Raw genomic sequence first — 16890 nt, 5'->3', positions numbered from 1 at the left:
TTGTTATGAATTGCTTAAACAACTGTTTCTTGTTGCCACATAAGATACAGGACCCCAGCAGCCACTGCCAAATCAGCTGTGGAAAGCAGCAGATACCTCTGACATGCTGCCTCCTTTGGTTTTCACTTTTCCATATTCTGCCCTGCTTCAGATACCTTTGACATTCACTCCCTATTCCTTTTCATTAAGTACTTTCCCCTCAAGTTGTCCCATACAGGAAATGGGGTTCAGAGAGTTTTCCTTCAGTGTCCTTCCAAACTCACCATGGGAAGGGCTGCTTGCTGCTCCATTGTTTTACTGTTTGCCTTGTTTCTGCAAGAACCTGATTTTGCACCAAGATTTCTGCACTTGCCTGGAGCCTTGTACTGCTGGAGTCTGGCACAAATAATCCTCCACAGGAGAAGCAATGTCAGTGGAATCTCTGACTACCTGTTTTGTAGAGTTTTGTGAACTTTAATTATGATCAATGAATGCTTTAAAATAACCTTAATGGCTTTTTACAGTTTGCAGTTTACAGTTATGTGCACAGCATCAGGTTTCTATGCTCTTTGAATGTAATATCCTCACTTTAAATTGTTTATTTTACATTTTTCCTTTGTAGGGGAAGCCTGGAAAAGAAGGTGCCCCAGGTCCACCTGGCTTACCGGTAATGAAGGAAGTTTTCTAAATGTTTTCTAAGTGATAGTCATCTGTTTATGACAATTCTGTCTTCCTGTCACAGCTCTCTCACTGTGGAATGTGTTTCAAAATGCTGATTTGCATACACATGCAGCTGGCCTTGGAACACACCATGTCCTCACAGATTTATGTGCAGGAGAAAGAGGCTCCATTCATAGATGTCATTGCTTCTCTGTCAAATGAAAAGACCTGTTGCTTGCTGCTGACTGTCTAATGAGTTTGAGACACACTCCAAGTTAAGCAAAATTCTACTGAGTTTTTTCTGGTTAGTCACATTGAAATTTTTGCAAAAGAGTTATACCTTCCCTTTAACATAAATTGAGAAGAAAAATGAATAGTTTTTAATCACTAGGATCAAAGACATTGTTTTACACAGAAAAGTTATTTTCAGGGTCATAGCTGTCTTGGCCTGGCACAAGATGCCTGATAGCTATTAGACTGTAATTTTGTCAACATATAGTTCTTGACATATGCCATTTTAGAAGCAAAATAGTCTAATTTGTGTACTAATTTAAAACTTGGAGCTGTTCAAATGTGTCTGAAATACTGTATTCAATTGGTTAAGTATTAGTTCTTTTTACTTCAGCTCTACTTTCACAACATCATTAGATTTGCAGTGACCTTATAAATATCTTACCAAAATTCTTACTGCCAGAATAGTCCATTGCACATGTAGCTTACTATAACATCATCTTTGTCATGCTAAAATGACCTTCACAGGCAGTCTAAACACATTCCAGTCTGACAAAGCACACTGGATGACAGACCACAAAGCTCTACTGCCTCAGCTAACAAAAAAGAAAATTTTGTGTCATTGCCCTGTTCCCATTTCAGCTTTACTCACTAGTAGTTCATTCAACTGCATGAGTCTCCAAGGAGTCCCTCTCCCTTGCCTGTATTCACTTGCAGAAAGCCTTAGTCTGCACTGTTTTCCCTCCTGGTGCTGCCGACACCTCTTGAGATCAGCACCATCCCCCAGACTGAGCGAGTTCTGGGGGAGGGTGTTGAATGGGAGACTCTTGCATCGTGTTCAGTTTCTCCCCTTCGGAAATAATTTGCAGAGGGAACACAGATCAGAGACTTGTGCCATGCAGAGCAGCTTCCCTTGGGACTGTTAGTGTGCTGTAATAAATGCACTTTTGGATGGGACACTTGCAGCTTTTCCCACAGACACGGAGCTGTACCTCAAACTGGGTCTTTCACTGCAGTTCCTTCTCCTCAGCCAATTGCATTCACTTTGCCATCACCATGAAAGATTAAAGCTTTATATTTTAGATCTTACTGTTGTCAGTGCTAAAAGATTATAAAGTTATAAGATTATATCCTTATAAAATTGTGTACTGTCACCTGCAGGGACAAAAGGGTGAACAGGGCAAGCCAGGACTGGCTGGAAGGCAAGGAGCCAAGGTATTGTCCAATTGTTTTGTTATTGCTTTTGAGGATGAGGTTAAGGTATATTTGGAGGTTATTATTTATCAATGTGTATATAATATGTCTCACTTGGCCTAAGAGATAACAAGTAAGGAATAGGGAATGGATCATCTGTGACAAACCATGTGTTTGAGCTGGTGTCCATCTATGTCTGCTGATGAGCCCTGTAGGTTTTGGTGTATGCAGCTGAATAGTTTTGTAAGGAACAGAGACAGGGTGGTGACGGACTGGTCAGGAGCAGTTGTTTTTCTTTAAAGTTTTGAGTGATGAACTGAAGTAACAGTGGGTAAATGTGATCATGTGATTCCATATATTGTTTTTTATAAAAAACCTGTCTCTGTTCTCTGATGAAGGGGATGAAAGGAAACCCTGGTCCACCTGGAGCTTGTGGTCGAGTAAGTATAAATTTCCTTTATACATCATTTTTCTAAACCCTTATAATAAAAATCCAAATTGTTTGTATGAGGCAATAATGGATGTCCTGTGATGCTCTAATCAGGCATGGCTTTCTCAAAGTACTGATATTGCTGTGATTCTCACACAGATGAGATCTTCTCTTTTATGGAATTGCATACAGTATCTGTGCCTTGCTAGACCTCACCCGGATCCAGCAATTTTGGCAGGAGATTGGACTGTCAAAGAACAGCTACAAAAATTCATAGGAGTTAATATTTAAATCAATTTCTAATCACTTCCAGAACAGGAGGCCTTAATTTTAAAATCCTAAGAACACTTTTTAAAGAAAGCAAGTTGGTATGAGTACTGTTTCCCTGTCTAGACATGCTGTCTCCCTACTAGCTTTCCTAAAGGCCCCACATGCACCTAAGAGAAACCTTCTGCCTAAATTGTTCAGAAGAAATAGCTTTTTAAAAAGCTTAAGTGTTTGACAGAGTACTAAAAAAACACTGCTGCTAATACCAATTTTGATTTTGTTTCTGGTTGCTTGTAATTAGTAAGAACTTGTGGTGTCAGAGCATCAAAATTATGAATGAGATTAAAACATTGCTTTAATCAAGTGTTCAGTGTGAGGTGCTGTGCTTCTTTTAATTCTTGCAACTCTTTCTTTTCTTACCACCTTTCTCTTGAGACGGAGTATTACGATTATGTGGTTGGTGAAAAAGGGGATCAGGGACCCCCTGGACCTCCAGGACCAAAAGGTCAACGTGGCATGCCTGGTGAGTGGGATATCAGAATTACAATCCTGTACTAAAAACAGTCCACTCAAACAGCTTATTGAAGACTACATTTTCAGCCACCTTCTGCCTTTACAAGAATATTTCCTAGACTCACATGTAATTGCTGACTTGAAATGTATCCTGAGACTGATTTTTAGCATTATTTACCCTTAAAAATAATTGCCAGTATGCAATAGTTGCATGAGTGGTAGATGCCTACTCAGGCAAAACCAGATTCTTATTTTAAATTTTAAGCTTAAAATGCAAAAGATTAAAGGTTGTATTCAATGCTATTGAACACTGACTTTGTAGAGTATTAAGTGGTTTAACTCAAGTTTTTAATACCTTGCTTTTGCAGGGCCACAGGGTCCTCCTGGAGATGCTGGCAGACCAGGTATTTGCAATAATAAAATACATTGTTCTTCCTATCTGTTACACTGAATCAACTTGGTCAAATATTAATTTCAGGTGACTTTAAAAATATCTCTAAGTGCTAAACTATTGTCACTCAGGAGCTTTGGTGGGTCAAGTACTCAGGTAAAGATCATTTTTAAATGTCTGCAGATTCTCACTTTGATTAACATATTTCAAGATAAAAAATATTTGTGAGATGAACTTGGTGTGTTTGTCTGTCACTCATTCTATAGACTACCTAGCTTTAAAATGCCTTTTCTTCTTTAACTCTTGTTTTCTTATTTTTTCCCCTTTGGTTAGGTGTGTCAAGACCTGGTATGAGAGGTCCCCCAGGATTTCCTGGCCCAAAGGGAACAAAAGGAGAGAGAGGACAAAGTGGCTTATGTATAGTAGGCCCTCCAGGACTGCCTGGTGTTACTGGCAGGCCTGGTTCTGCTGGATTGCCAGGTCCTCCAGGAGAACCAGGTACTTCTAGTTGCAGGTGTTTTGGATTTTTCTCTCTTTTAAATGAATTGTTGAATATCTCAAGTTGGAAGGGACCCATAGGGATCAGAATATTGTTTCCAGCTCATCCCTGCAACTTTTTATTTCACTTAGCAAGTAGAGAATTGTCTGAATAAGCTGTGATGTAATGGTGCCATGCTCATTTTGTTAACAGGTAGAGTAACATTTGGAACTGGCCTGCCAGGACTTCCTGGAGAGCCAGGGTGTACAGGACCTCCAGGACCTCCAGGAGATACTGGCATGAGAGGTCAGTCTCAGATAACTGCCACTCAGAAGGAGAAGTAGGTACATTCTAGTAATCCTCATGGATTCTCATTAGATTTTTTAAAATTTAATTTACCTTTTAAATCATTTGCTGAGTTCAGAGTTTTAAGAACATTCATTAGGGGTAGTGAGATGTCTTCCTCCCCTTTCATCCACTGGAAGAGCAGTGATGTGCCAGTGCTGCACAGTTGTACAGAGCTGTCTTCACTGGAACAAGCACTTACTACAGACTGGTAGAGCTTTGTACTCTGTTGTTATGTTCTTGCTGGCATTTCATCTCTGAAAGACACTGCAACTTCCACCCACAGGAGCTGCTGAATCTCTTTGCCCTTTGCTTGTCTTTAGAATGACCCTGAGTGTTGCAGAGCTCTGTTACTTGGAAGCATATGTCCCTTACACACTCTTAGAATCTGGCTTATCAGTAAAGTGACTGTATCCAAATTGCTTGCAAAAACTTGACTTGAAAAATTAAGAAATTTAAACCAATTGTTTCTGTCTCTTCAATTAATGACAGTCAGTTCTGATTGACTTCCTGACCACAGGTAATTTAGAACTGTGTTAGAAGTATCTTCCAACAAAATTAAGGCCATGATTCTGCCACTCCTTGCCAAAAAGTGTTAGCTATAACAAAGTAAGTAGCAGATTAGTTAACCTTGAAAATTACTTGCTGTGAGCATCTAATGATTTATTTTCATTCTAGGTGATGATGCTCGTGTGTGTACTGATTGTAGCTACATTCCGGGAATGCCTGGTCTTCCTGGTTCTCCTGGGCCTCGTGGTCAGGATGGCATGCCTGGTAAATTATCTTGTTCCTAACAGGATAGTAGGAGTGCAAATGATTTTGGTTTTAGCATGAGAATCAGGTGTGGGCATGTCTGCAGCCTGCAGTCCTTGAACTAGCCCTGAGGTGGTGGCGAGTGTGAGAGCCTGGGGCAGCTCGCTCTGCTGACATGGGCACAAGCCCTAAAAGACTGGAACTCAGAGTGCTGATAAGCTTTAGGTGCAGCCTGAAGCCAGCTCAGTCTATGATGAGTAGTCAATGTAACAACAGGAACATGGAATACTGGGTGCAGTTATTGGAGCTTGTCAAAATCCATGTCTTTATTTTCATTTTTCTTTACAAAATATACTGATTCTTTTGCAGGTAGAGATGGAACAACAGGTCCAAAAGGTTCTCCAGGTTCTCCAGGAACACCAGGGCTTCCAGGGGCTCAAGTAAGACTGGTTTTTCAGATGAACATTCAGATCCCACAAGAATTATTTCAGAGAAACCTCATGGCTAGTGCTATGTGCAGTGTCATACTGGGTGATCTCAGCAGGTTTTTTTCCTGTAGTAATGAATGTGTCAGCATGGGAGGCAAGGCCAAGAATGTGATGAATGGCTCACACAGCTTTACATGAGCCTGGTTGCTCAGTGCAGCAAGTTAGCCCAGGCAGTGAGGCAGGTAAATAAATACCTGTGTGATTAACCTGTGCTGCATTTCATAGTGCTGAGGCTGCTTGTTCTGTCTGGTATGGGTAGTCTACAGTTACCTCCTATTCCTTTATATAATTCTATAATCATGGCAGTGGCTATAAAGCATATATGGGTTTTTGTGTGCTGTGATCTTTGTCAGACTTCTTACTGCTCTTGTTTCCTACATACCCAGGAGTTGCTAAAGCCCAAGCAGTGCAGAGAAACTTGCTTCTCATCATAGCCTCTTCAGGGGTGCAAAGGACACTCCCTTCAGGGAAATGTTATGAAGAAGGAAGTCTGCCACTTGCTGCCACACACATGTCATTTGGTTGTGCTGACTTGTGCCTGTAGTAGTAATTATTTATGGGAAAGTACAGCCAGTGCTGTCCAATAAAAAAATCATGCACAAGTACTTGTTGTGGTGGTTGCTGTACAGGTGCAGAATGAGGCTGCTAACAGGCTTTGCCAGAAACCATCTCAGAGTTTGTGAGCCCAAGATCACTTGAGCCCAGTGTGCTTCCAGCTGGGATAGTGTACCCACTTTGTACCCTGTGGGGGAGAGAAGGAAGAGGGAAGTTGACTATGAGCAGAGCTAGCTATGGCACTTAGAGTGTCCCTGGGGAAATATTCCAATGTGGAAGAGAAATCTCTGTCTAGGTCTTAAAGTCCTTCTTTTTGTGCCATGGTTTTACTCGTTAAATTATGCTACATTATTCCTGTTTGTAGTAGCATAAATGAAATCGTAGTCTTGTCAAAAAAAGTAAAAGCAGGAGAAAAAGAAAATACAAAAATCCCCAAAACCCTATTCATTGAAGTATGCTATTACAGAGAATAAAAATTAGAGTTGGGAGAACCTCTCTGAGGTATTTAACTCAAAGAAAAAAAAAAAAAACTTGAAAACAGATGTCATATATCTAGCACTGAAATTCTTTTGATAACTCTATCCTAGGGACCTCCAGGTTTTAGAGGAGATCAAGGACGTAAAGGATCAAAAGGTGAACCAAGATATGTACGTCCAGAAGGGCCAAAAGGTGAGCAAGGTGATCCAGGAGCCAGGGGAGAAAAAGGAAGAAGAGGTTCAAGTGGATTTCTGGGAAGACCTGGCTCTAAAGGATCCAAAGGTTCTAAAGGTGAAGAGGTGGGTATGCACTTTTTGCAATTAATGTGGAAGTCATGGAAACCTAAGTCTGTATTTTATCTTGTACAACAACCTGTTTAATCTAAGCAGATATCCAGCTGAGTATCTCCTACCTGACTGAGGGTACCGTCCTCAACTCTAACAACCAACATGCATGAAAGAAGGAGAGGAAATATTCTGATGTAATACCAGAGAGAGATGAGACCAGTATAGGTACAAATTGCTGAAAAACCTCAGCACTCTAGTGAGATTTTAATTTGGATATTGATACTTGAGCATTTTGTTGGATTTCAGTGATGGATAAATCTTTTTAGAAAGCATTTTCCTGACTACTTATAATGCTTAATAATTCAAGTACTTCCTGCTCAGTCTTTATGGGTTAATCGTCAGTGAGAACTGACCATAAAACTAGAATTGTTAGGAAAGAGCTTGGCAGAAACAAAAACTAATAATTATCGTTGTGTTATGTTGGCTGAGAAACTGTTAACCTGATTCAGATATAAATGCCTCTAAATGTGAATTCACAGAATTCAAGGAGAGTCAGAGCTGATGTGGGTTTGATTTTTTGCTAAATGTGTTTTAAAACAGAAGAAAAGTGTACAGTGCAACAACACAGGGATTGGAAAAAAGTCAGGCAATTTATTTATTTGTAGTATTTCACTCTTAACAGCCATCTCTTTGTAACCATTGATATTCAAATTTATATTCATTTTATCACAAGTAAATCAGAGGAAAATTTTTTTCTGAAATTATCAGAGTTGAACTGTTAGTAAAATAAAACAAAATTATAGTCAGAGAAATGGCAATTTTGTTCAGAAAGCTGGTGTGGAAAGCAAATAATTCTTGGTATACATGTCTAATCATTAGGGATTGGCTGGATCAAAAGGAGATAGAGGACTACCTGGATTACCTGGTAGACTTGGGCTTCCTGGAGAAATGGGGCTTCCTGGACTGGCAGGTTATGGACCACAAGGAGTAAAAGGTTTTAAAGGCTCTAAAGGAATACCTGGACCACCTGGATTACCTGGAGAAGCAGGTTAGAAACTTTGCTGTTTTATTGCATTATACCTATGTTAAGGCGTACTAGATTAAAATGGAAGAGATACATTCAAATCAAAGATGTAATTTACTAATTTTGGAACACGAAAGGCATGCCAACACACCTATTTTACTGCATTTTACCAATGGTAAGGAGAACATGATTAAAAATGGAGAGGTAGATACATTGAAATCAAAGAAATAATGGTACTAATTTGGGAACACAGCTACAAAAACCCAGAGCTCCAGATAAAGCAGGTAAAAAAGGGGAGCAAAGACCTGCCACACCATGCCTCCCTCCCCATATTTCAAACTGTCACCAGCCTCACCCCCATGCAGCTTTTCCTCCCTTACCCAGGGTTAGGCTTATGCCTAGGATTAGTGTTCTGAAAACCACAAAGCCCACAACTCCAGGCACACTGCAGCTGTGAAAGGCATCCCAAGGGGAACACAAAACTGCCAAGATATGGCTTCCTCCACAGCTTCTTCCTTGGAACCAGCTTTATAGCCCAAGGCTGCTTTGAATGTGAATTGTGGAAAAACACTCCTTGCAGTGGGGCTTCCAGAACATCGTTCCCACTTCGGGTACCCCCAGATATGGTAGAAAAGTCTTCAGATGATAAGATAATTTAGGTTTGAAGGACTTTGTGTAGTCTGAACTTCATCTCAGCACAGGGACAGCTCTGAGATCAGACCAATTTTCTGAAGGCATTATCCAGTTGGTCCTTGAAAACCTCAAAGGGCAGAGACAGCACATTATCTCTAGGCAATGTGTTCTAGTGCTTGACTGACCTCTCTGTGGAAATAATATCTAATGAAGTATCCAGCCAGTCGTCACCATTACTGTAATCTAAGTCAGCAGGTTAAATGTAAAGGGCATAATAGTTTTTGAGTGCTGGAAACATACCAGTGGAAGAACTCAGCTAAGTGGCTGAGTTTGCTTAAAGATAATGCCCATTGAGCCTTTATCACATAGAGTTGAAGATTTAAGTGCTTGTCAGTTGTATCATTTTCCTGATGGTTTTGTGCTTCTTTTTCTGCATCTCCCCTAGACTGCAGGTGTCCATAAAATGATTTTACTTAATGAAGTCAAGATGTAAAGGAAAAAATCTGTTGGAGTTTCAGAAATATGGCAACTGTAGACAGCTACATTTTTAGCCAAGTAGATGGATCACTCATATTTTTAAATGCTTGGGATTACCAAACTATATGCCTTTGTAATATTTTATAATGTATTTGCTGAAGGTCTGAAAGGAGAGACCAGTAGGGCAACTCCACTACCTGCATTGCCAGGACCTCAGGGACCACATGGTCTACCCGGACCTCCAGGAGTGCCTGGTGAGTGCAGCACTAAATCAGTGAAACAGTTAAAATCAGAGACTGGTGAACTGTAAGGCATCTTTGCTTGGGTTTTGTAGAACAGTAGTCCTGAACAGCACAGGAACTGTCCTGAACAGCACAGGAAGATTTTTACAGCTTTATGGTAGTTGGTTTTTGTAGCTGCTTCTGTTTCAAGCCTCAGCCCAATAAAATGTGTTTGGAACCTTTCAAGAACTGGAAGATTCGTGACTGCATGAAGCTGTCTCTAGGAGTCTGAAATTTGGCCAGATTGCATATAAACTTAACTCACACATTCATAAATGCTTTGACACTGTGAATGCAATTAGCACTCCATTGCAGTGGAGAAATAGTGTCTAAATTCTAATATAATCTACAGCTGTGTCCTTATTAATAATGATCACTTATAACACACATAATCTTACAAGTTGATGTTCTGTGGTAAGATAATTCACAGTTTATTTATTTTCTTTGGGCAGGTAGGGTTGGAGCAAGAGGTCAGCCAGGTGATCCAGGACATTCAGGACCAACAGGTGACACAGGCTTTCCAGGGCTTGGGTTTCCTGGGAACCCAGGTCCAAAAGGTAAGATACGCTTTTTGATCTTAAAAAAAATGCAAAACCAAAAACAAAAATAAAATTTAAGTACACCTTAAAATTAGTAAGTTAAAAAAAGAAAATCAATGAACCAAGAGATAGGTGTTTTTAGCAGTCTTGTAATTTACTGCCTTAAGTCTTAGAAAAGGCAAGTTTGAAATATTTTGAGGTATTTCAGAGTATGAAGTATCAAAGCTGACAGTAGGGAAATACTTTCAAAGACATTGATGCTTGCTGGAATACTGCCCAAGCAGGTGCAGCTATCTCATCTGAGTGCTCTACTTAATTCAGATGGATATGTGTTACAGAGACAGAGCTGTAAAAGTGTCAAAGCACTTTATTTTTAATCAATTTTGGTTATGTACGATGCAATATCTGCCCTAATATGCAGGTAGTAGAAAGCATTTTTAATACTTTAAATTTAGCCATTCCTCATGCAAAGTTATAACCCCCCTTGAACCCTGGGAAATACTGGGAAATTCTCATAATCGTGTAAGGACATGAGTTATAAAAAAAAAAAAGCTCAGATACTGAAACTTGTACCAAGCTGCTTGCTAAAGAGAACAGCAGGGAACTAACATCAGAATAACTTCACTTGAAAAAAAAATGGTGACATGCTTAAAGTCAGTTAATTAACAAGCAGTGTTTCAGTCAATTTTGAGTGAATATGTAAGGAACAAGATGCCGTGTGTCACATTAGCTCTGAAATCAAGATTTTCCCTTCAGCTCATGTAAGCTGCATTAGTGTCAGAGGCTCATAACTGCACACATGCAAGGACCCTTTTGTGAAATAAAGCATCTGACTGCCATTTAATTCCTTTTGCAGGAGATAAAGGACTTGCAGGAGGCAGGGGGCCACCAGGTTGTGAAGGAAAGATTGGAGATCCAGGCCGAGCTGGAAACCTAGGACAACCAGGACAAAAGGTTTGGTTAGAAATAGAGCACAAGCTTTTCCATAGGCCCCATTCATTCAATTTTATACTGAGCAAATAAATTAGAAATTGTAAGGGATGTGGGAATTCCTTCATTTCTTGACTAATCATGCACAAACTATGAAATTAAATTCTTTCTATAAACAGGGGCTCAAGCCAAAGTTTTTGATCCAAATACAAGATTTCAGAATTCCAAGTGTTTGGGATGTTTTCCTACTTCAGCTTAAAGCAAAAAAATTAAGGCCACAGCTGCTGAAATGATGCCTGCTCAGAGATCCAATTAAGCATATATTTGAGGGAGGTAATTGACAAGCAAGTATTTATTTCATTTAAGCAAGTGCTCTGTTAAATTGAAGCATGAAGAAAGAAGGTTGAAGGTAATACTGCACCCACTCTTGCTGATTAACAGAAGATAATCTACTGATTCTTGACTAGTCTATAATTAGGATTAAATTTTTGAAAAAGATATTAACACCTAAATTATTTGAACATATGGCATTTCTTTGCCATATGTCATTCTTTTGTGTGTTTTTTTGACATGACAAAGGAAAGCAGTTGAGGTTGTGAATTTTTTTATTTTTAATCTGTACTTGATGCAAGAGAGCATCTGGATGTGAAGTGGCCTCTGTGGTCCAAGTATATCATTAGTGACTGATATAAGCTCAGGTCTACTGATCTGCTTTATAAACATATTGATTTGCTGGTACTCAAAACAACCACCAGTTCAGTCAACCAAAAAAAACCTACTAACTCAAAGTTTCCTGTCAGGGAATGCACTTGGGACATTGGTGATAAAAGCAGTCTTCATGGACAACAATGTTCAGAAAAATGATTTTAAAAAACCCCAACAACTGACTGAGTATCTTGAGGCATATCTGGGTGCTGATCTTGATCATTATATTTTATATATATAATATATAATTTTTATTATATAAAAATAAAGGAAAGGTTATATTTGCACAAACTTCACCCCCACATTCAGGTAGATGTTCAAAGCCATTCACAGCTGCAGAAGGCATCTCAATGCAGTAAAGACCAAATGGAGGGAAGTGTCTTGCACTGCTGAGTAGCAACTTCTTAGGGCTAGGAGACAAAGTTTAAAAGCTGTCTAGATTATTACTCAGCTAGCTAATAAGGAACATCCAGTGGTTTGCCAAATTGAAGCCATTAGAAATTATAGTGTGAAAGATCCAAAGGGAATGAAGAGAATTACCCTAATAAAATAAGGTCATTATTACTCCAGTGGAGAAAATATTTTGGCAGATTCGCAAAACAGAGAGGATTGTTTATATTTTTCTGTGTTGCAGGGTGAGCCAGGCATGATAATTCCTGGAGAGCCAGGAAGAATGGGTCCACCAGGAGGTCTTGGCAGTCCTGGCTCAAAAGGTGAAGGTGGACTTCCAGGACTCCCAGGCCTACCAGGGCATCCTGGGCATGATGGTGATGATGGCCTAAGAGGTAATGTTGCCAGAGAAGCTCAGGGAGCACAGCACGTTATTTTAAGGAAAATCAAGTCAAACAAGGTTCACTGAAAGCTTAAAACTTAATTTGGCTGTGAATCCACTCTCATTTTTTTTAGGAGATCGTGGCTCACCTGGAGCTCCTGGAGACCCGGGTTTTCCAGGGAAACCTGCTGAATGTCTCATTGGCCTGCCAGGTTTGCCAGGTGGCCAGGGAGCTACAGGCCCACCAGGTAGGACTTTCTGACCCAAAAAGGCCATTTGACAGGGTGAATCTGGGTTTTGTTTCTGCCTTCCAATGGCCCGAGGGAGCTGAAATTGTTTCTGGATATTGGTTATGGAATAGTATGCAAGAAAATTAGTCCATTTAAAAGATGCTCTTTCTGTAGATGGGAGGAAGCACATGCACTGATGAAGAGGGATTAAGATCAGATTCCATTGGCCAGTATAAAGAGTAATCACAAACTGACCCAAATTCCCAGGAAAAGGGATCAATATTTCAGACATATCTCCCTGTGGGACTGAACTGAAATCCTGTGGTGAATGGGATTGATAAAGAAATAAGTGAAAGGAAGAGCTCAGCTAGGTAGGAGAATTTAGGGTGCCAAAAGTACCTGCCTGTACTGCATATGATTTTCTTTTCAAAAACACATAGTCAGACATACAACACATTCCTTCTTCTATATATGATCTCAAAAGGATTTTAAAAATAAAATTTTATAAGAAATTAATGAAAAATTGATGGGGTTTTCATATTTGGGTGTTTCTTTTTCTGGAAAAGAACAGATTTGTCTACTCTCGCTGTTTTTTTCTTTTCAAAATCCCAACCTACAGCCCTTCTAAGATTTTCTGAATGTGTTTGTTGCCTTACAGATCTCATGCTTAGTCTCAAACAGGCAGAGTTCAAGAAGATTTTCATGCTTATGATGTAATGATAGAGATGAAGGATTGCTTTTCAGACAGATCTACCATAGTACACTGTCCTGCACTTTTCTTAGGAGGAAGAGGTTTACAAGGCTCAAAAGGAAACCCAGGTGCTCCTGGTTTGAGTATCCCAGGAACCTACGGAAAGCCTGGGGAACCTGGATTGATAGGTCTTCAGGGAAATACGGGATTACCTGGTCCCAAGGGGCAATCTGGAAGGCCAGGAATCTCTGGTTTGCCAGGTAAGGTTTCCCCAAGTATTTGTTTTGATATAGCAATTGAGTCTTTGCAGAAAGGTGTTTGGCAAAAAGGTCATGTTTTTCCAGACTGAAGATGCTGAATTTTTTTTTCATTAACACCTTTCATTTGTCTTTGAGATTTTTATGAAAAACTAGTAAATCATTCTTCCTTAAAGGATGAGCATATCTTGAAGCTCTCTTGAGACAGTGTGAAATTTTCTACATTAGTCTTCTGAGAACAGCATTTTATGTAGTTTTTGTACAGGAATGTCCTTGCAGTAGGACATGAAATAGTTAATAATCAAAGCAACTCCCCCAGCACAATGGAATTGCAAAGTGTTTAGTTCCTACTCATCATCCCTTTTCAAATAGTTTGTAATGCCAGCATCTTTTTCTTATGAGCTCAGATCTGGAGTCTGACAGAGTTGAGTCAGATCAAGCTGTCACTAAACAGAGCTAACTTTGAGTAAGCTAAGTGGTTCCTGTAGGGTTGATTTGTTCGTTTTTTTCTTTCAGAAATACGTTGAAATTTGTTTTGAAGAATAAAATATATCAGTCATATAATGTTTCATATTTCTAACAAGGATTTTTCTTTAATATCAAATCATTACACTATGGGAAGGAGTTGGCACATGCCTTTTTATATTGAGAATCTGTAAAGCTTTTGGATAAACATGTAGGACTTGACTCAGTTATGCAAACATAGACTTCTGGTGGCATTTGAGGGAGTTGTTATTTCCCAGGTGGTCTTTGACTCCTGAGCCTGAAAGGAATGTCATTCCCACGCATCTCATGGCTGGTCTCTCATCCCTGTGTGGGTATCTCAGATGCATTACCCTTACTGTTAGTTATTTAATTCATTGGTAGGAGCTGTTGCAGCAACTAATTTAGGTAACTTGAGGGTTATAAGTCATGATCCTGTGGTTAAAGATGGGAAAACTGGTTTGGACAGTTACAGAAATGGAGAAAAAATAAAATAAGCAATTCAACACTGAAATGACAGGTGAATGTGTAGTTTTCTAAAGTAATGTCTTATTTAACTGATTTAATACTTACAAATATGTTCCTATTGCTTCAACTCCACAGGTGCAAGGGGAGATCCAGGTGTAATGGGACGGTTAGGAATTCCTGGACCCCCTGGCATGGTTGGAAGACCAGGCAGCCCCGGTACCCAAGGCAAGTGACCACTTTATCTGCCTTCCTTATCACTTAAGAGTACAGGAATTTCAATGCTCAAGTTAGTCTTGTGATCCATTTTTGTGTCTATTATCACTCCTGAGTACAGATGTTGTACTAGAATTTCTTTGAGTTTTGGTAAATCTGTTTTCTGTATATGTGCAGTCTGCAGACTGAATGGTCATGTCATATTTTTTAGCAGTTTTGACTTGCCACCTTTTCTTTGTCATTTTTTGAAGTGGCCGGTGATTTGCTCAATAAGGAACAGAAAGGCTTTTTGCTAGTTTTTTTTCCCCTCTGTGTGGATACCATTATTATATTTATTTAACAGACACAATTTAATATTTAAGATTGTATGTTTATGCACTATAAGAAATAACTTCCATGTCTTGCTGGAAAATCAAGCATTACTTGCTACAAGTAATCTGTACTTGTAGGTGTTTTATTGATGATTGGAGACTTAAGACGGTAGTTTAGGTTGTTGCAATTATATTGACATATGTAGATTACAATTGCTCTTGAAGATGGGCACTATCTGGTTTGCTTTATTATATCATCTAGTCAGGTCTCTTCAAAAATTTCACTCTATTTTCTTGCAGGTTCTCCTGGCTTCCCAGGAATAAAAGGAAGAAAAGGATTTCTTGGAGAAAAAGGTGAATCAGGTGATAAAGGTTTTCCTGGACCATCTGAGACCTTGGTTGGTATTGGAGACAAAGGAGAACGAGGTTTTAAAGGTACACATTCATTGTTCTGTCATTAAAACTAGACAGGGTTGTCATCTGTTTTGCAGTTCCAGTGGACTCTAAAATATGGAATAAACTGACTCTACTGCTGAGAGTACTCACATTGTTTTGAAATAATTATTGCTAAACACTAGAACTGCCTTCTTATTATGGAATTGTTGGATATTACATTCAGTACTCAGTTCAATTTTAGTAAGTCCTAATTCCTTTAAAAAGCTCTTATTTTAATGCTAAATAATATGTCAGTAGTACCAGGAGGCTTCAGTACATATATGCTATACATTCATGTTTTTACATTTTTATTATGCTGTGAGCACAGAAATGGCTGCACTTACCAACCAGATGCTGGATTGCAAAGACATCAAATCTGCTCAGAAGTACTGATTGCCAGAAAAACTCCTTTGTTTGCAATATTAATATGGACTCTCTATATGAGTTGTAGATGCTTAACTAATACTGTCTGGCTTTTTCTATTGGTATCTTCCTATGGAAGCTTTCTGGAACTTCCTATTGCCTCCACATGAAAAAGGTGTTGGATTTGAGTTTGTGTTTTGCTTATGTGTGTTCAGAGTGAAAATCCCATGCTCTACTTCTGTTTCATTAGCTTAAAGAGTTATAGAATGTTAAACTTTGTACAAAAGGTATATTCCAAGATGTTGTTTTGTAATATCTTTTAAATGAATCTTCATTTTAGGGGTTCAAGGCCAAATGGGTGTAAGGGGAGAAAAAGGAGATGTTGGTGTGCAAGGTCCACCAGGTGCTGATGGGTCTGAAGGAATGCCTGGTCGGCCAGGTATGGAATGTGCATATTGAAAATCCCTGTGCCACGTGGGCAGGGAGGTACTGCTGCTCCAGGGCACACCAGCTTGGCTCCAGGAGCAGCACCACATTCTCTCTATTAACTCTCAAGCTTTCCTGAGAATTCTGAAACTGGGCAATTTCAAAAGCTGCAGTTTGAAAGTCATAGCAGCTATCGCCAAACGATTCTTTGTTTTCTTTCAAATATAGGCCATTGTTTAGGATGACAAATAGAAAATATTATTAAATCCTGAATAAATCTAAAGTTGATTAAACCAATGAATAAAAATTAATATTTCTAAAAAGCAAAAAGAACTTTGAATTTGCAATATTATTTAAAAATTAATTCTAAAGTACTACAGTTTTGCACAAAAAATATTTTAGGATTTTTAATTTTAATTTCAGATGAACTATATTTCCCTTTTCAAAACTGACATATTTGACTTGTATTTCAAAAGTTAGCAGATTTCCAGGGAAAAGCAGCCTTAAGAATGTCAGGCTTTGGCACACTGGCATTTAGAAAGAATGTACATCTAGAACATTCTAGATGTATCTGGATCTTTTAGTCATTAAACTGAGTGCTAAT

The 16890-nt window shown here is 39.1% G+C and overlaps 1 protein-coding gene across 1 annotated transcript in view; it reads left to right on the top strand.

Annotated features, from left to right (window-relative positions):
• The window catches only part of COL4A3 (collagen type IV alpha 3 chain), a 55200-nt gene that overhangs the window by 24698 nt on the left and 13612 nt on the right, over nucleotides 1-16890 (top strand). The window contains exons 16-35 of the mRNA XM_030227119.2: nucleotides 602-646; nucleotides 2032-2085; nucleotides 2463-2504; nucleotides 3197-3284; nucleotides 3643-3678; nucleotides 3999-4163; nucleotides 4357-4449; nucleotides 5167-5262; nucleotides 5611-5681; nucleotides 6872-7060; nucleotides 7928-8096; nucleotides 9344-9436; nucleotides 9916-10020; nucleotides 10859-10956; nucleotides 12272-12422; nucleotides 12544-12657; nucleotides 13423-13590; nucleotides 14674-14763; nucleotides 15363-15497; nucleotides 16201-16299. Of these exons, the coding sequence (XP_030082979.2) occupies nucleotides 602-646; nucleotides 2032-2085; nucleotides 2463-2504; nucleotides 3197-3284; nucleotides 3643-3678; nucleotides 3999-4163; nucleotides 4357-4449; nucleotides 5167-5262; nucleotides 5611-5681; nucleotides 6872-7060; nucleotides 7928-8096; nucleotides 9344-9436; nucleotides 9916-10020; nucleotides 10859-10956; nucleotides 12272-12422; nucleotides 12544-12657; nucleotides 13423-13590; nucleotides 14674-14763; nucleotides 15363-15497; nucleotides 16201-16299 (2101 nt within the window). The remainder of the gene's footprint in view (nucleotides 1-601; nucleotides 647-2031; nucleotides 2086-2462; nucleotides 2505-3196; nucleotides 3285-3642; nucleotides 3679-3998; nucleotides 4164-4356; nucleotides 4450-5166; nucleotides 5263-5610; nucleotides 5682-6871; nucleotides 7061-7927; nucleotides 8097-9343; nucleotides 9437-9915; nucleotides 10021-10858; nucleotides 10957-12271; nucleotides 12423-12543; nucleotides 12658-13422; nucleotides 13591-14673; nucleotides 14764-15362; nucleotides 15498-16200; nucleotides 16300-16890) is intronic.

This window comes from Serinus canaria, chromosome 9, assembly GCF_022539315.1.
Source record: "Serinus canaria isolate serCan28SL12 chromosome 9, serCan2020, whole genome shotgun sequence".
Taxonomy (NCBI): Eukaryota; Metazoa; Chordata; class Aves; order Passeriformes; family Fringillidae; genus Serinus; species Serinus canaria.
Note: the sequence above shows the minus strand (reverse complement) of the source record. Positions and strands in the feature narration are given on the sequence as shown.